At 39.8% G+C, this 20015-nt stretch overlaps 1 protein-coding gene across 5 annotated transcripts in view; it reads left to right on the top strand.

Annotated features, from left to right (window-relative positions):
* adgrl3.1 (adhesion G protein-coupled receptor L3.1) overlaps positions 1-12620 on the top strand; it is a 120108-nt gene extending 107488 nt beyond the window's left edge. For 2 of the 5 annotated variants that reach the window (XM_039613556.1, XM_039613555.1), the window contains 5 exons: positions 1126-1294; positions 2699-2827; positions 4048-4141; positions 8600-8902; positions 9933-12620. In XM_039613556.1, coding sequence (XP_039469490.1) covers positions 1126-1294; positions 2699-2827; positions 4048-4141; positions 8600-8902; positions 9933-10576 — 1339 coding nt within the window. In that variant the 3' untranslated portion in view covers positions 10577-12620. Of the gene's footprint in view, positions 1-1125; positions 1295-2698; positions 2879-4047; positions 4142-7338; positions 7468-8088; positions 8107-8599; positions 8903-9932 lie in introns of those variants that run through there. The other 3 variants (XM_039613558.1, XM_039613554.1, XM_039613557.1) reach the window with 3 other exon arrangements.
* Positions 12621-20015: the final 7395 nt, after the last annotated feature.

Genomic DNA, 20015 nt, shown 5'->3' with positions numbered 1-20015 from the left:
GGAACACTGGAGGAAGAGGTGAAATGGTGGGATGGAAAAGAGAGATGAGTATACCCTTTATTGAAGAGGGTCGTCAGACGAGCTTTATTGGAGGTTCTGTCTCGCCTGAATGGTGCCACAGAGGGAAACATCGAATCAATCACCTTAGTCTCACTCACTTACTCTCCTCCTCTGTCTGTCTTCCTTCCTCATGACTCTCCTAATATCTCTCCCGCTGTGTTTTTTCGCTCTCTCTCTCTCTCTCCATTCCCGCTCTTTCTTTCCTTGCCCATTTTCTTTGTCTCTATCACTTGCGTTAGAGGTGATCACTGCCCAGTCAGCCAATCAAATTAACAGCTATCATCTCGGCTCTGGCAGACCCAAACCTATGACCTTTAGTGGGAAATGTCATTTATAATGGCTGTAATGTCCCTCTGATTACTGCCCGATGAAGACACTCACGTGCACATGCGCACACACACATACACGTGCACACGCGCACACACACATTCTCAGACCAGGACTTACGATGCATACACATGCCTCCACATGACCAAGTTTCTCTGACATTTGGCCTTTATGACTCACTTCTTCATAGCCTTTATTTGAAATGAAGGTTTGCAGCCTTAAAAACTCTTATCAAATCTACTCCCGTTAAACTGTTATAGTCACAAGTGCGCTAACAGACTTCAGGACCTACTTCTGCCTGAAAATGATTTTTACCTCCTGTCATATACTTTGACTGAGAAAGTTTGGCTGCAGCTTGGGAAAAGTGTGCTCGGTGAAGAATGCTTTTCTTCGTGATACCCGTGGCTGACGTCAGCTCGCTTATAACCTCTCCTCGCTCTCTGGAGATTGGATCTAAATGAAAAGATCCACTCGCACTGCCTCCTCTAAACCCTTTTATAAGGCTTTAATTCTTTTAAGCAAAACTCCCGCTGTTTTCTCCAGTCTACTCCTACAGTGTTGGGGCTCATAATGAACCCTTTCTAACCCCTCATGGTCCCTCATGCGTCAGCCTTGACTGATTAGTTTTTTCACCATGGGGGGAAAAGACAAACTTCTCATGTTTGAATTTCATTTGATAATGACACAGAGTAACAAGATGAGCATTTCTCATTTTCCACTGTTTCTCTTCTCACGTAGGTCCTGGGTGATTGGGGCCATAGCTCTGCTGTGTCTGCTTGGTCTGACCTGGGCGTTCGGGCTAATGTACATCAACGAGAGCACCGTGATCATGGCCTACCTTTTCACCATCTTCAACTCTCTGCAGGGCATGTTTATCTTCATCTTCCACTGCATACTGCAGAAAAAGGTGAGGCACAAAGCTAGACAGAAGCTGCCAGAGTGACAGACAGACATACAAACACACACAGAGGCACACATGCGAGCTAGAAACGATCAGCAGGGACACCAAAAATATCTGCAGAGCTGTCACAGAGGTTTGATTGGTCATTCAGTATCCCTACTGCTCAATTCTCTCACTTTTTCATTCTTGCTACCTAACACTCTCTTTCGCTGTCACTGTCTGTCTTGCCTTGAGGCAGCAGGTAACAAACTGAGTTGCTTGTCTTACGGTGTGACTTGTTCTCGCAGCAGCAAAGAAAGTTTTCCATCATCAGGCAGGGTCATCGCACCTGAAATAGCATGTTATACACTTTGATAATATTCAGCTCTAATTGTTTTAAATATTTGACACAGGATGAGGACATGCATGAGTGTTTTGAAGTCTAATTGGCTGAAGCTTCAGGTAATTTCCTCAAGTGAGTTTTATGATTTTATGACTCACATTAACACACGGTTCGCCTTTCGAGTCCTCTATAATTAAAAAAAAACAAACTCTTCAGTATATTTTTTGGGTTTAGTTGGCCTAAAGGATTACTGGCATTTGTGAGCACATGTGTGTACTTTTTTTATACTTGAGTTATGTGTGGCTTCCAGGAAGAGCCTACACACACCGGGATATTTTTACAGTCTCCCACACACTGTCAGTGCCTGGGACTCCAGAAGACGAGTAGGATATGGAAAGAAGATTCATCAAATGCTTAATACTCTCATCTGGCTGCCATCCCACAGACAATTTTTAGTTTCAAGTGCATGACCAGTAAACAAGTGCGGTGTGTGTGTGTGTGTGTGTGTGTGTGTGCACAGTATACTTAGGTATGTGCTAGGTCACAGGATCAGGTATCCAGAGAGATGTCCTCAGAACAATGATGAGGTTTTCTTTGGCTGCGACCCAACTTGGTTTCTCCCAAGATGCATGGAGCAACTCACCACACAGCTGTTCAAACAGAGCATGTGGCAATATATGCCTGCCAGTCCAACGAGCTTGTTAAAAAGCAATTACAGTCGTATTTGTTCTAACTTGATTGGGATCTAAATGCAGATGTTCTGTGTGTACAAGTGCATCACATGTCCCCCTAAGGAATATGTCCATTTTAGATGAATATGTGGCAGCTTGGGGAGAATGTTGATGGGGGAAAGTTTATGGAGCTAATCTTCTAATGTCTAAATTTATGGGTTTAGTGTTTGCACAAGGAAGTTGAGTAGAAGAAGAGTTTGTCTCTTCTTTCCCGGCATGTCATCTTGAAAATATGCATCATTATGTGCAACGTCAAAGTGAAAACATCAATCAATTCCCCCTCTTTTGTACGCGCTGGCTGAGAGTGCATTTACAGTTTCTGCCGCTTTTTTCCTCCTCCCACCATCTGGGGTCCAGGTGCGTAAAGAGTACGGCAAATGTCTGCGCACCCACTGCTGCAGCGGGAAGAGCGTGGAGACTTCTATTTCCTCCTCCAGTAAAACCACCACCTCGCGGACCCCGGGCCGCTACTCCACAGGCTCACAGGTGAGCTTACCTGCCTGCACACCTGGACGCTACAGCACAGCAGATTCTCAGGTGAGGCCAGATAACGCCATGAGGGTTTTGGGTCATCGCTGTTCACTTTCAACTCATCTCATATTTTAGGCAAACACATTAAATGCGACTTTAAGTTGGAATGCCATTCAGTTTATTTTTGGGCTTTCAATTAGAGATGCACCGATCAATCGGCTAGTATATCCGAGCAAGGGTATAACCGATTTCGTTGCCATCCACCACAGCCGATAGTGCACCTTAGACAACAAAAACAACTGTAATTGCTGTGCAGATATATTTCTTCTGAGAAGCAAAATGTAATATCTTATAAGCTGTAAATGTATCTGGCTTCCTCATACTGCTAACTCAGTTGCCAGTAATCTACCAGTGTAGCCATCTGCCATTTCCTCTTTCTCATAGTTCTGCCAATCCATTAGTAATTTCAGAACTCTCTTTTCTGCAATAAGAGCAAAGTCAGAGTAACTTTTGTTTAGCATTTATTAGCTCCAACTCTGACACGATCTGCTCAGCTCAGTTGGCATCATATACTGTTGTTGGCACTGTTTGCCAGTAAATGAAGAAGCTCAATATTGTGTCCAGTAACCTGGAGCACTTGATTATGCGTTTGTTGGAGTGGGAGTGATAGTAGGTTCAGTAACCTGATGTCATACTGGAAAACATAGAAAAGTTTTTTAAACAGTCAATGTTTTATTATGAGCAAAAATGGAAATTCTCCATGAAAGAAAGGTTAGAAAACATACAAAAAAAATGCAATAGTCCAGTAAAATTACATTCGGTGCATCTCTACTTAAAATATGGATGTTTTGTTGAAAGTGTGAGATCCAAAACCCTGACTGTGACAGACAATGTTGCTTAAAAAAATGTATATGGAGTACAAAAGACACTGATGTATGATTATTTTTCCCTGCCTGTTTCTCTTTTGTCGGATGTTGCTTTGGTTTTTTTTCCCATTTACTGCCTCTCCTGCACTAATTTGATCCTTTTTTTTTTTTGCCAATCGCCTCCCATATATTACACTTTCTCACTATATTTCTCTCCCTTCTTTGTTGTCGTGTCCTTTCTCCCTTGATCTGTTCCTGGCTCTTCCTTTGATTTCTTTTCCCTTGCATTTTATTGTTACCCCTCAACGAATTTGCCCATACCGTCTCTACCCTTTTCTTTCTTTTTCGCTTCTTTTCTCATGTGTATAGAGTCGTATCAGGCGGATGTGGAATGACACTGTGAGGAAACAGGAGTCCTCCTTCATCACTGGAGACATCAACAGCTCTGCTACGCTCAACAGAGGTAACCACGGGATACCTACAATTTGCATCCTCATCACTGTCACCCTATCTGCTTTATTAATAGCAGGAGGCACAGGCAGCATACGCTGTCATTTAGCAAAGTAGCTGCGGTCCAGACTACTGATAATGGTATTTTGTTCTTGAAGATGGGAAGATTAGCAGGATAGAGTGTAAATATCACTTACTTATTTTTGCTGCTTCAAAAGCTGCTTTTTCGCAGGAAGGAGAGGTAGGGGCAGGCTCCTGTCAAAACTGAAACTACTTTATTGTCACAATAATAAATCTACAGAGTGAAGCGCTAACTGTGCTGTAGCACCAATCTTCTTTTTGCAAGGACAGATGTTTCTTTAACTGCTGTAGGTTTGAATCCTTTAAGCCTTAAACTAAACACCAATAACACCTTTATTATAATACAGTATGCTATACAGATTAATGTTGCATTTTTAGATGAATTCACAGCACCACACATCACATAGCATCCTATTTCATTTTAAGTAGAGCGAAACTTTTGCACCTGAGAATCTGTACGCTGTTGTAGTCTCAAACCTTTTAAATGAATAAGCCTAGTTCAGTGTATCCCTGCTTTATTTAGAGCTGTGTATTGCAGTCCCTTCAGAGTAGGACAGTGTAATGGACTGTAGGAATGAACTCAATGGGTATGGCTATCCGAGGGCTAGGGTAATGAGGGCATAGATACCCAAATGGCCACACAGTTTGAAATACGTGCACACACACACGCAAGAGAACACATGCTGCCATTTGTTAGACTCTAAGCTGAGGTGTGGCCCTCACTTTCTTCAGGCCACTAATAAGCTGTTAGCATGACAGATTGATACTAAAGCAGACATGGTGCGTGTCAGCGCTTGAATTATCACACACTTAGTGAGGCAGGGCTTAAGACTCCTACACCTCCTCCTTCCCTCACACTTTAAAGAATGCCGCACGGAGCTACTTAGCCAGTAGATTTTGAAATAACTACATACTTTGACTTATTGGATAACGGTGGAATGGAATAAATTGGATTGTCAGATAAGAGACCGACTTCTTGTTATGCCCAGGTCATTTAAGCTATAATGAAGAAGAGAGACCTACACAGCAGTGACCGAAAAAAAAAAGGTTCTGTGGTATGCTCAGGAACATAGGAGTCGGCTGTTAGTATGTGTCTGTATTTCATTTTAGTGAAACACAAACACTCTCTAATTAAAAATTTTGTTTTTACTTAATCTAAAAAAGAAAAAAGGGAGGGGGGGTTGCAAATCTGGAACCCTAGCAGTAAAAGATAATTATCTATCAGCTAATACCTTTTTCACTTAAACACTGACGGTACCAGCTTACACTAACAGAGTCAGACTAAAGAAGCTGTAGTTATATTACTTAGTGTATGTGGCAACGCTTTCACAGAGTCTGCTGTAAAATAGGCACATCACTGAGCTACATGCCACATTGATTGTTTGGATCCTTGACCAGAAGGAGAAAAAAAAGGAAATCATTTTCTCTTTGGTTCATTTGTGCAGTAACAACATTAGGAGATGCTATACACACATTTTCAAGCAACCTAAATTTTTTGTCATGGCCAACTAAACACCTTACGTAAGCCAGAATCTCGGAAGGTTAAAGTGAGGCAAAATATATATATAAGTGCTGGAAATCTACAGACAACATCCGCAACACTAAGATCAACGATAGTTCCAGAAGCTTGGGACTAATGACATCACGTCACATAATCAACCAGTAAATAACTCATGCATTCACGTAGCTGACTTTTGGCAGCGCCGAGAAAAGGAGGGATCAGTTCAAGTAATTAAAGATAACAGGTCCTTAACGTGATTTTCATTTTAGTGTGTCCAGCTATGACAAATTTCCCTCCACCTTTTACCATTTTGCAGCAGATTGATGTGTCAGAGCTTACAATTTCTTACGCTGCTATAATTTGTAGTTTTGTAGAATAATTTGTGTAGTCATACATTTGAAAGGATCTAGAATGCATATATTCCCTTTTTTTGAATGTTATGACAATATTTGACTTATGTAGTTCTTGAGTGCTGGGTTATAATGGCATAGGAATCATAAGTTTATAGTTTACATTGTGTAGAAATGAGAAAAAAATGCCTTAGGGAAGTGAAAAATTGCTGTGCCCCTATATTTTTCATAGATTTACTAGCCTTTAGACATGATTTTACTGGGTACGGGATGCATCCGTATAATGGTAGATGTAGCTAGTTTACATAACCATAAGTTCAGATCCCACACAGTCAGTGACAACTGTATAATATTAGCAGGATTGCATTTGAAGCTGCTAGAAAGAGCAGAAAAGAAAAGCAAAAACAAAAACTGCATGATGCAGACTCACCACTAGGTCGTCACATACACAGTGGTTGGTCATGTGTATAACATCGCTGCACCTCATTAGTGGTGCTGCTAACGTGCTAAAAGGAAAAGGAAACTATGATAAAGATAATTATTTCTTATGTTTTGCTTTGAGTTTATGCAGAAACCACAGAGATATTAGAACATATCCGTTTTTCCCCTCTCTGTTTTAAAGCTATGATATGATGATATGCACAGACAGCGGTAGCACAGCCTGCTTCATACAGCGTCGATAGCATCATGAGGATGAATGCATAAGAGCTGTCGTGCTCATTTGTTGCCTGTATTTTTTGCATTGTCTTAATGTGTATATGAGCAGTCTCTCAGAAAATGCACTGAAAACACTTTCTGTGGCCCCTTTGTCCATTAACTGTCCTGTAGTCATGCTTCTCTGCTCAAGCGTATTGAACTGCAGCACAGTCTGCTCCAAGCTATGGCACTCTCTCTTTGTCTCTCTCTCTGTCTCCTTCTCCCTTTCCCTCCCTCAGCCTGTATGCAATGGCTGCAAGAATGACTTGTCAAGCTTTTTCTTGCCTTTCTCCCTGAACTGTTAGCTTGTTTGATTTACTTGTCCTCTTCTCTCCCTCTTTCTTCCACACACTCACTCTCCATCTCGCTCTCCCTTCTTTTTCCTTCTTCCTTACTTCCACTCTGCAATGGCTACATGTTCTCTCCTTTAACCTCTATCTCCACTCTGGGTTTTTTTTTGTTTTTTTTCTCCTGAGTGCTTCTCTCTTTTTCTCTCTTGACTTGGCTGTTGCTTTTCCTCTCTCCTTCTCTCTCGACTTGGCTATTGCTTTTCCTCTCTCTTTCTCTATCTGCCTGTACCAGGAGCCATGGCTAATCATCTTATAACTAATGCTCTCCTTCGTCCCCATGGTACTAACAATCCTTATAACACGCTCCTGGGGGACTCGGCAGTCTATAACAACCCAGCTGTGGGCATGTACAACACCCAAGGTGTGGCTGATGTTCCATTTATGAACATACAACATTTTTAAATGTAGCATAGAGTTGCTTTATTTTATCTATTTATTGATTTAGTTTGCATGGTTCTTTCAGTTTAAAAAGTGCTTTCTATTTTGATGCATGCATGTTATGGTTCCCAAGTGAGATTATCAATGACACTGAAATATACGTATAAACCTGTATCTATATTACTATTTGCAGATTTGCTATATCTTAAATAAGCTACTTGGGAACCATGAAATATTCCTTATATATTACATTTTATATGAATGTTAGATTTACTTTTATTTTTATTTTTACATGCATGTGTCAGTTTGGCCATGTGTTGCTTGTGCAACAGCATGTGTCTGCGTATCCTTAATATCTACATATATAGCATTTTAAATGTGATTCCTATGCTGTGCTTTAATGTTTCTTTCTCTGTCTTTATAACAAAGCACAAATATTTTGTTCTGTAATCATTATGTAAGATTTTTTGTGTTTAAAATTTGTCAACTTGCCTTTAGTTGTTGAGCAATTGTTGATGTAATGGTGGCTGAAATGTGTTTCTGTCAATGTCTAAATTCACATCTGTGTTTCTCTTCTCTCTCTCTCCCTCATGCTGTCCATTAGCACCGTACCGAGACACAAGTATGGGCTACATTATTACTCCCAACTACTTCAGCTACATAATTGTTTTCTTGACTTTAAAGCAATGTAATGTTTTACATCCAACCTATGCAAAACTTTTTTTCCCCCCAAAAGTTTTCCAGTCAATATACAGTATCTATAGTATTAGGCGACAAGCACGGAGATGAGATGTGATAATAACTCCTGTATAATTACCAGAAGTTCTACTTAAAACATTTTTCAGTGAAATTTTAACTTTTCTTTTTGTATTGTAGCGCTAGCAGCAATTGAAAAAGAAGAGTACTTATGAAGATTCTCCTTAATGAATTATGGACGCTTGAAGCATTTTTCTTTCCAAGAAATTTATCATTGCTATTTTTTAATCCTCAATTCACAGCACCCACTACGATGTGAAACAATAATTAAAATCTTTCATTTGTAAAAAACCACTTGGGAGTTATTTTTTTTCTTACATCTTAATAATTAGCACTTTTTAAAATTGTTTGCTTCTCAGAGGGCATCCTGAACAACGCAAGAGACTCCAGTGTTATGGATACACTCCCTCTTAATGGTAACCATGCCAACAACTACAGCATGGCGAGCAGTGAGTACTTGAGCGACTGTGTCCAGATCCTCGACCGTAGCGCCGGCTACGGCACCCACAGCAACCACAAGGAGACAACTCTAGAGAAGAAGATCCTCAAGGAGCTGACGTCCAACTATATCCCATCTTACCTCAACAATCATGAGAGAGCAACCACAGAGCGCAATCACAACCTCATGAACAAACTGGTGAACAGCAGCATGGCCAATGGAGGTGAATGTGGTTTCATTTATATAATTTAAGGTTTTGATAAACAGATGTAAATATTTCGATTTATTAAGTGGCACTGCTTGTTAACTCACTATAACACAAATAGCCTTAGAGTAATTATAAATGTGTTATCTGGTTACAATGATTTATGCAGACAGGTGATTATTAAACTGAATTAAGTAAAAGCCTGTCGTTTATTATGATTTGCAGTGACCCTTCCTTCTGAGGGTTCAGGTAAACTCAGCAAAACAGCACAATAGAAGTGGAGAGTAACATATTAAAATCTACAATAATTATTATTTCTAACCGTTCGCAGACAGCTTAAACAACTGCGACATATTATCACAGCTGATATGTTAATACAAAACTTTTACACTTTTGGCAGGTATTGTGAAGCGCAGATTCACCTGAAGTTGATCATTTTTTCTTTTTTGGACTTTGCCTGTCTGACATTTGGTAGTGGGCAGATCTAGCAGACAGTAGTTTTTTGGGTTTTTTGTTTTTTTACTGGATAACAGACATATGATGCTGGTGAAAATGGCACTGTTGAAAATGGCACTGGTGAGCTCAAGTAAAACTGTAATTTCGAAAGCCAGACAACCTGGACAATGACATCAAGGAGCTGACATCCTTTAAATCGCCATCTTTGGGTCAGGTGACACATAGCAGGACTAATTTAATGTAGTGCTGTCAGCGTTAATCTCGTTAAAATGACGTTAAATCTCCGTTAGCAAGTTAACGTGGATTGCCCCGTGTGTGGGGCTGCACGGCGTCAACGCGTTAGAGCGGTTAGCTCGTTAACGCGTTAGCGCCATCCAGCATCATTAACGCTGACAGCACTAATTTAATCTGTTTTGAATTTCTGACAATTACATTGGGGACTTCAAAAAAACTGAATACATGTTTTACTAGTAACGTTAAAGTTTCTGCCTTGGGTAGCAGTGGCAGTGCTTTTTGTTCAAAATGATTTAACGTCAGTGGGCTATTATGTTGAGATGTGTGGTGTAATATGATTCTTGCCTGGTTCTTCCAGGGAGCCTGGCAGGGGGCAGCAGCAGCAGCAGCAGCAGTGGAGTTGGTGGATGTGTGGGAGGCAGTAAAGAGGACAATGGCCCCATGGTACTAGACAACCCTGTAGCCTTCCCCCATGAGGAGAACCTGGGTTTGGAGATTATCAGAGAGGAGTCCAATGCACCTCTCCTGCCGCCACGGCCTCCTCCGCCAGACAGCCACCCCCCGCCGCCGCCGCCTCCTCACAGTTTCTCCCGGCCACGGCGCATTCCTCAAGAGACCAGCGAGAGCTTTTTTCCCCTGCTGACAAACGAGCACACTGATGAGCACACGCACTCACCAAACCACAGAGACTCACTCTACACCAGCATGCCAGTGCTGACGGACCTCCCAGATGGGCAGATGAATGGTTTAACAGACGGAGAGGAAGACAGCTCCGGGGAGCTACAGCCCTGTAAGAGTGCTACTGCTCCTGAACTGGATGATGTCTATTATAAGAGCATGCCAAACTTGGGCTCCAGGAATCACCTTCACGAGCTGCAGAGCTACTACCACATGGGCCGTGGTGGCAGTGATGGATATATGGTCTCTGGGAGCAAGGATGAGTCCGATTCATCACCCGAGGAGCCGCCTGTAGACCCTTCTCACCTGGTTACCAGTCTATAGAGGCAGTCGAGACTTCTGTCCCTCCCCAGCCCACCTTTACACTTTCAACCTTTCAGTGAAAACATTCTGTGTTGTTGACTGACAGACTGAGCTGGCCCGACCCTGGATTGAGGTACTGTGTGTAACATTAACGGCGGCCCATGACAATATGATTGAGACATCACTGGCCAGTTAAAAGCAGGGACTGAATGTACTGTCATAAAAGGTGCAGACCGAGAGGGCAGCTCTAAAAGACTTTTTGTGAACATCAAGCCAGAATGGAATGTTTGAACTCAGAACAGAAAAGGAACGGGGAGGGATTCTGTAATTTTACCGTACCTGTTACTTTTATTTGGAATCTTCGGATTGACCGTAGCCCTACAAGTTTACCAATATGGACCTCTAGCAGATTATAGCATATAGTCTCCACTACCACCACAACAGGGCCAAGGCCCCCAGCCCTGGGTGAAAAGAGCTGCCTGTCTGTTTGTCTGTATGTCTGTCTATCTGTCTAACTCTTAAAGACGCATACGTTGGATGACGTCTCCACGACAATAAAGGGTAGAGCAGGACGTCAGACTCTGGTGTTCACAGCATAAACTGGCCCCAAAGAAGCACCGCTACCTGCCAATCAAGTGAAGGATGTATGATATATGCCCTCACTAACAATCACCCAAAAAAAAGTAAAAAAAAGAAAAAAAGAAAAAGAACCACTGATATTATTTGGGCGACTGAACTGTAACCATATCAAACTGATGTTCGAAATTCTCTTCCTGTTCGTATCTGCTAAACTGGAGTTGTGTCTGGGCTGGTGTAACATTCCTGCAAGTCGTAGTGACAGCGGCTACTGTGTATTTCACTGAAAACAAAGAAGGAAGATCATATTACAACAGACTGAAGTGAAAAAAAAGAACGAGTTCTGTTTCTTCTCCTTTCTTCTGTAAAAGTTTTCAGTTATCAAAGGATTATGAAGAAATCACAAACTGTTTCTATGTATTGTACAGAATCCAGATACAGATACAAATGTTGCATATGACCAAGTCTTTTATTTTATAATCCTAAGTTGCAAACCTTTTGTGTGTGAAAACGTTCTGAAATGCAATGATATGTTCTGTTCACGAGAGGACTGCAGAACGAGCAAGAAACAATCTTTCATGTCACTCTTTCGTAATGCAGAGGCGGTCAAGCACTCCTTAATTAATACGCATATACCCTACGCACACTTCATCCTGGTCCTTTTTATAGCAACACCACTGTCACGTACATTTTGCAAATTAGTTGTTACTATATACTTTGCCACTTGTGTAGATTTAAACCAAGCAGGAAACTGAAGTAGTTAGGCGACGAAGGAAGTGATTACTATGGAAATGCTACATTTTAGACTTTTGATGGAAGAGGATCTCATCTCATTTTGACCCTGCACGAGGGGCCTGGGTGTGAAAAATGACAACGACGCCAGATTTACGAAGTAGCACAAGAATAGTTTTTAAAAACATATCCTCTGCCAAATATTCTAGCAATTGATAATACCTTACAGTGCTGTTTGAGATCTTATTGTACAGAAGAATGCTCAGAGAATCTACTATTTTACAAAGGGGTCAGTCTTACCAATGAAATGTCATGGCTACACCATATTTGTGTACTGAAAATGTGAAAAATCTGCACAGAAGAGCACTGTCCAATGTGGAAAGCCAATGTTTACTTATTTAGCAGGAAAAATGAATAAGTGTATGAAGTGTAGCTTGCACATGTATTCCACAAACCCCGCCATGTCCCCAAGAGAGAAATTATTTATTTATCTGTTTATTGGTTTAAATACAGCAAAACAAGCTTGGAGGAAAGAAAACTGGCAGGAGTAAATAAAGTGGCACTGGGTTTGTTTTTTTATTTTTTATTTTTTTTGGTTTTTCATTTCTTTTTTTAAATTATTATGATCTTGATTATTATTACAATATTACTGCTAATTATTTATTCTTTTTGTATGGGTTCCACGTTGAATGATCTCATAACTAATATTTGTTGTAACAGTGAAAGTTGTTTGCCAACAAATAAATTACTGACATAGCTTTGCGGGTTTCTGCCTCTTGAGTGTTTTCAGTGATTATGCTGAAATTAAACACAAACACAGAGTTAAACCCATCACTGTTTTCATTTCAGATGTGTGTTTCTGACCATTTGGTGAGACTATGAGTATGCAAACATCTCGCTGCATGCATTTGGGTCTGGTTCTGAGGTGAAATTCTGCCTTTTCCTATAGATCTGTCAGAACAGCTTCTGCCAGTTAAAGCTTTTGCGTGCCATAGCTGAGTGTGTGGGAAGTTTACAGAATCATATTAGGCAATTTATTTTTGAAGAATTCTTTCTGTCAGTGAATACATTAGTCCTCCATTGTTTGGAGATTAACATATATTTACATATTCTATACATATAAAGGACTGAACCTCAAGGGTAATGTGATTGATGAATAATTACTTTCACAAAAACTAAGTGTGATATGAACCTCTGCAAGTAACCCACGGTGGTCACGCCACCAGCAGAAACTCACTGCTGCACATTTTTTTCTCTCTGTCTATCAAAGTGGGAATCAGTTAATATTTTAAATTGGTCCAGCTTTCCTCCAAGTTTATTCGGCCCATACACAATATAAACCAAAGTACTGGATCACATACACAATACACTTGCAGTTGCTTCCTGGCCTTGGATGCCACGAAGCTCCCAGCACACAGCTTCTGTACTGATGTTAATGCCAAAGGAGGTTTGGAACCGTACATTTACACTGGAACAAAAAGGTTTGTTTTGTCATTGTTTTGTCATTGAATTAACCTGCCAAATCACATAAAAAATATTTCTCTAGGTTGTCAGTTTTAAAGAGTCCTCTGTAGTTTATTTTAGGTTATTTCAGTGAAATTCTCTATTCTTTCAGGTTAATTCAGTGACTTGTCATTGAATCAAACATTTTAGAGTACAAAACAGCCAATTTCTTCAGAGTTACTTTACACACTTGAGTGGAACAACTTTTTAAAGTAATCCAAAAAAAAGCTTTTTTTTTAATGTTTTCTTAAAATAACACAAATGACTCCATAAAACCTAAAATTTGTTCTGTAAACCCAGTTTGTGTTTGAGTAGCTATGGTTCCTGAACGCTTTCACTTTGTACAAATACCAGTAAAGTTGATCTTAGAATATCTAGAAAATATCTAATATAAAAAATAATAAAGGAAAATTTCCCTTATTGAGTTGTTGGCATCCTATTACTGTACCACGCTCAAATTCATTGTGCTCTTTAGATCAACCTATTCCTTTACAAATGTTTTTAAAGGCAGACTGCATGGCTGAGTGCTCAATTTTATAAGCCTGTGGCATTGGCACTGGATTCAAAGATTCCCATTTTAAAAAATACACTACTTGTTTGTGTTTTTCAAACTAAAGTTCGTGGAGCTGTCTTTGTAAAAGTTCAGGTCTTCACATTACATTTTGGATTTTGCTCAATTGTCAAGGTGCTTGTCAGTAGCTGTATCATAGCCACTATTGTGTTGGTCTACTTGTATATGTACTTTTTTCCATGTAGTCTGTTCCCTCTACATTTACACAGTTCCACCCACTTAATGTGGTGAAGTTGCTAACTTGTCCTTTGGGGCCCATGTGCTTAGTGTTGCCCAGCAATAGAAATTCTTAATGATTCCCTGGGTGGACTTTGGTAAACCCCACTGAGGAATGGCTAGTTACCTTCTCCAGCTAGTGTAGTCTCTAGAGGCCACGAGTGAGAAGATTCAACATCCTCTAATTTGGCAACAGGCCTAAGAGTGTGTATGAAGTTAATTTGTAAACAACCTGTTGGCTATGTTCTGCAGTTCCACACACACACTTACAGTCCTTTTCAAACAAGTACATATAAGTTGGATTGTTTCTTTCTTTTCTTTTTTTTTTCTTCTTTTTTTTTATACACAAGTTATAAACTGATTTGTATTGAGTGAAATAAGTATTTGATCTTTTACAATTCTGGCTCTCAGAATTAAAATGTATCAATCAATCAACTTTATTATGTGTATAAAGCACGCCTGTCCACAGAATCAATTTCTTTTATTCCAATCTCTCCACCACCATAAGCAATGCCAAAGAGCTGTCAAAGGACATCAAGGAAAAGATGGTAGATCTGCTTGAGTGGGATACAAGGGTGTTAGCAAGAAGCTCGGCGAGAAGGTGACAACTATCAGTGTGATTATTCAGAAGTGGAAGAAATATTAAATGATGATCAATCACCTTCAGTCTGGAGCTCAATGCAGGATCTTGCTTCATGGAGTGAAGATGACTATGGGAAAGGTGTTAAATTAACCCATACATACATGGGAAGAGCTTGTTAGTTATCTGAAGGCAGTTGGAAAACCAGCCACAGTGCACAGTTGGTAACACACTACACTGTAATGGACTAAAATCCTGCAGCGTCCGCAAAGTCCTCGCCTTAAGAAGCCACATGTAGAGGCCCATTTAAAGTTTGCTGATGAACATCTAAATTATTTAGAGAGGGCATGGCAAAAACTGCTGTGGTCAGATGAAACCATAGTTCTTTGACATTCATACAACCTGCCATATCTTGAGGAAGTGCAATACTGAGTATGACCCAATGACCACCATCCCCACAGTCAAGCGCGGAGATGGAAACATTGGAGTTGCTTAGCAGCAGCCAAGAAACCTAAAGGATTTAGAGTGTTTCTGTAAAGATGAAGGGCCAAAATCCCAGATGAGATGTGCGCAAACCTGGTGACCACCTACAAGAAACATCATGTTTTACTTGTGGATCAAATGCTTTTTTCACTCAAGGACATGCAAATCAATTTATAACTTTTATGTAATGTGTTTCTCTGGGATTTTGGTTGGCATTCTGTTTCTCTCCATTAAAATGAAACTACAGTAAAAATTGATTTCTTTGTAAGTGATCAAACTTGCAAACTCAGCAGACCATGTATACGTATTATTTCAACACATACTGATGGTGTCTCCTAGAGTCACATCATGTATCACACCCGTAGTCACTGTATAGGCCATGCATCTTGGCATCCTTATGTATCCTGGCAAAAAGACATCACAGCTGTCTATTGCATATATTGAGTCAAATTTATAACCATAGCTGTACAGTTTATTTTATTCCAATGAGAGGAAACATTTTGGAGCAAAATTTACTGCATAAACAGATCTGAAACTGTTATTCTTCAGTTGGGTATACTTAAGATGATAAAAACTCAAACCACTGGAGGTGCTTCGCCAGCAATAAATTGGTATTTTCTAAATGGCTGCAGCTCAGATTGCAGAACGGGTTGGTTACTAATTGGTTAGGGTGGGTGTTCTTGGTTCAGTATTACTAAACAAATCCTGTGAAACCACAACAAACTACCACCATGATGTGGGTATATTTACAATGGTGAAGAAAAACTAACAGCAATTAGTGTAAAAAGATTCCAGCCTACTAACAACATCTGTCTCACACCGATATCAGCTTTGGTTTCTGGTGTGTAGCTAAACAGACCATTTTAAGAATATATATCTATATCTATATCTATCTATCTATCTATCTATCTATCTATATATATATATATATATATATATATATATATATACATGTATTCTTATATAATATACATATACATATATACATACATACATATATATATATATATAAAGTAATTGTTCATCAAACAGTTAATAATCTGCATTGGCCTACAATAGAGCCCCCTTATTTTTGTAATAATAATAAAAAATAGTTGTTTAATTTTTAAAAAACTGCACGGGGGCCACGATATGAAAAGCTTAATGAAATGGTCACATGCCCTTTTATTTGTGGCACTGCCTCCACAAATGTTTCTTGTTACTCAGTTGGGTGCGATCTCAGCACAGAATCTTTATATTATTGAAGACTTTTGCCATCTTTTATCTAGTTTGATCATAGATTCAGTTCATGAACAGGAAATAAAAGAAAATAATACAGCAACAGGAGTTGAAAAATAATAAGAAAAGCAGGAAGACCAATAATAAAGGAGGGAGCAAAAATAAAGGAAAGTGTGAAGAAACAAGCAGCATGGAGAGAAGCTACATTTTTTATAAATGTATTTTAGTTTCCTTAAAACTAACTGAAGCCACCTAACACTCAAATTTCCCCTGTTCCTCCCTCCGATTCCCTCTTTCCTCTGCCAGTAGCAGGCTGATTAAACGAGTATTGGGCTATGTGGGTCATATCTCTGCTGGAGTGCTCTGATCGGTTAGTGCTGCCTGGCTGTGTTATCTTCCTGCTCTCTCTGTTTCCCTCCTTCAAGGGAAGGCATTCAGTATGTCTTACAAGGTGACATGTCTCTCAGACTCAGCTCACACACCAAAGGCACAAGACAGCAAGGATGAGCAGGAATATAAATTAAAGGGAATCATTCTGTTTATTGTATTTGTTTATGATTAATTAATGTCTTTGGCAAGCTGAGGGGATCTAAATGTGGCAACTGCAGTGCACAGACAAAAAAAAAAAAAAAAAACTAAACAGAAGGAAAAGTGTGGAATAACGAATGCTCTCTGGAAAGATACTTATAGCCTAAAATAGTTGTTGAAATAGAGTTTTTGAAAAAATGTTCAGAAATGTTCTTTCAGTTCTTTATGACTATTTGTAGACGCAGCAATATGAAAATTCAAATTAGGTAAGGTAGGAAGGCAAAAAAAAAAGAATTAGAAGTCATGCTCAAAGGCTGTGCCACTGCGGTATAATCTTGGATAAAGTGTAACCATCCTGTAATGTGATCACACCAGTTGCATAGCAAATGGGTTCTCACACCAAACAAATCATCAAACGGGCTTTGGAGAGGTTTTGTACACAAGATAAATAATTTTGACGTTACATATACATACAGAACAAAAACACCATAGGACAGTGACGTACATGTGGAAACATGAAACATTACATTTATCATGGCTAACATACACCATGAAGCCCTACTCTATAAAATTGCCATAGGTTTATATAAATGTTTAGACGTTTTAGAGCAGCGGTCCCCAATCTTTTTTGCGCCACGGACCGGTTTATGCCCGACAATATTTTCACGGACCGGCAATAAGGTGTCGCGGATAAATACAACAAAATAAAACTAGTGCCGGTACCGAAAAAAAGAAGATTTATTCATAACACACGTGAAAAGACCCAGGAAAACCGAGTTAACGATAAAAACGATAACAAAATAACGCTGAAAACCGATAAAACCCCTGAAAACCATACATTTCACACCCGAGCCTCAACTCTCGCGGCCCGGTACCAAACGACTCACGGACCGGTACCGGTCCGAGGTCCGGGGGTTGGGGACCGCTGTTTTAGAGGATGTCATCTTGTGCCTGTATAGCATGTGATGTCACTTGTTTGATTGGTTTGTTAGCACTAGTAGACTTACATTAGTTTTTGTTAGCTAACCAGTGACAGAACTGATAACTCAGTTAAAAACAAGGAAACTTAAAACTTAAAATCAGTCTAAGGTAGATCTTTTTGTATTACCACTGCCTGCAACAGTGAGTTTTATGTTGAAAAACTGATGGAGTACTGCTCACTTTCACTCTCTGTTTTTTTTTTTTTTTTTTTTTAGCAGCAACTGGCTCTTCCTTGTTGGCTAGCTAAACTGAAACAGGAAATTCCACCTGTTAGCTGTAATATTTGGGTTTGTAGAGAAGTTTGCCTCTTGGTACACCCGACCTGACCCGATCTGACTCCATCTTGTTGGTCCAGTGAACAACCAGTGGACCTGACACAAACAAACTCTCTCTCCACACTGACCTCATGCATAAAGTGCTTGAGAAATGGGAAAATCCATATGTTAGCTGTAATGCTAACACGCAGATATTCTCATTTCAGTTCAGCTAACCAACAAGGAACCACTTTCTATTGTTGCAACCAGCCGCAATACAAAAGTAACTCCCTTAGACTGCTTTTAAGAGTTTTTGTTACCTTGTTTTCCACTGAGTTATCACTATCACTAGTTAGCTAACATAAACATATTGTGTAATCTATTAGCAGCCACCAACCAACAAAAACAGTAAAGTCATATTCTATATTGGCACAAGATGGCTTTATACAAGCTCTAGAAACTTTAAACTTGTATTTCATAAATCCAGGTTCACAGACAGTGTTAAATCTATGACAGTATTTTAGAGTAGGACTCCATAGTGTAAACTAGCCTTGATACATGTATTGTTTCATGTTGGCTAAACAGCTGTAAAGTTTTATGAGTGCTTCTTTTGTGGTTACTGACAAAATAAGATAATAATAGTTTAGGTGAGCCTATCATCATCTTTAATTTTATTTATGTAGAAGCAACAGTTTGTTGACTGGCCTATTTTTCTGCCTTTATTTACCTCACATTTCGGTGAAATTTAGTCAGTTATCAATAAACGTGAATGAATGGCATGGCAACAAGCGGCGTCCATTGTGAAACTGGTATTACATTGTGGTGTCTGTTAATTAAAGCAACTATGACATTTAAAGCTGAATATGAATTTGATTAAAGATGGAAATTCAGCCCATCCATATACGGTATGACATTTTAATGTTTCCATCCCATTTCCTTCTTCTGCATTGTTAAGCACAAGCAGGACATTTTCCAGCCACACTAGAATCTAGTTTACGTTCTGATGAAATGAAGCACATCACCTCGGATTCCAGAATTTCAGATGTCATTGGAATTTACGGTCTTAAATTACACATTTTTAATTGTGTCATCCGGAGATTCATTTGTCATTATGTAGCCATTCTTTAGTTTATTAGAGGCTTGCTGTGATAGAGGGCTAATTAGTCTTTCTCCAAGTCACATCATATTAACTTCTGAATCACTAGCCTCTCACTGACCTCTGGAAATACATCAAAATGCAAAGGGGTCCGTCCACTGACCTATGCTGGTGCGGGCATGCCTATGCCAACTCATCTGCTTCAGTTGCCCAGCCCATGTGCAGCAGCATACATGCTCTTGATCATCTTCTCCTCACCTCAATTTTCTGTGAGAGTGCTCATTGGAAGAAAAACACTTAACAGGTACACACAGGCTGCCCTGAATAATTCACTTTAATTGGTAAAAAGGGAAGACGACAAGCCTCAGCTGAAGAGTGACAGAGGGTGAGCTACAAAGTGGAAAGAATGGGGGAGAGAATGACCATCCATGGGCTTTTTTGAGGTCACGTACACCCCCATGCATGTTTAATTGGCTTTGGGATGGCATGGTGTTTCTGCTGTCTCTGCTGTGAGTCAGACTCACTATGCCTTTTCTGGAGCGTGCCTTTTCACAGAGGCTCAGCAATGGAGACACTATTTTAGGAATACATTAGGAGCACAGAAAACACTGACATTTAGACAGTCTCTGGGATGGCGGAGAAAGCGAGAGGGCTAGTCACCAGTGTATATGACAGACACTGGATTACTGCCAGTGTGTTTTTGTGGAGAGCTAGTACAGTAG

This window comes from Oreochromis aureus, linkage group 6 (assembly GCF_013358895.1).
Source record: "Oreochromis aureus strain Israel breed Guangdong linkage group 6, ZZ_aureus, whole genome shotgun sequence".
Taxonomy (NCBI): Eukaryota; Metazoa; Chordata; class Actinopteri; order Cichliformes; family Cichlidae; genus Oreochromis; species Oreochromis aureus.
Note: the sequence above shows the minus strand (reverse complement) of the source record. Positions and strands in the feature narration are given on the sequence as shown.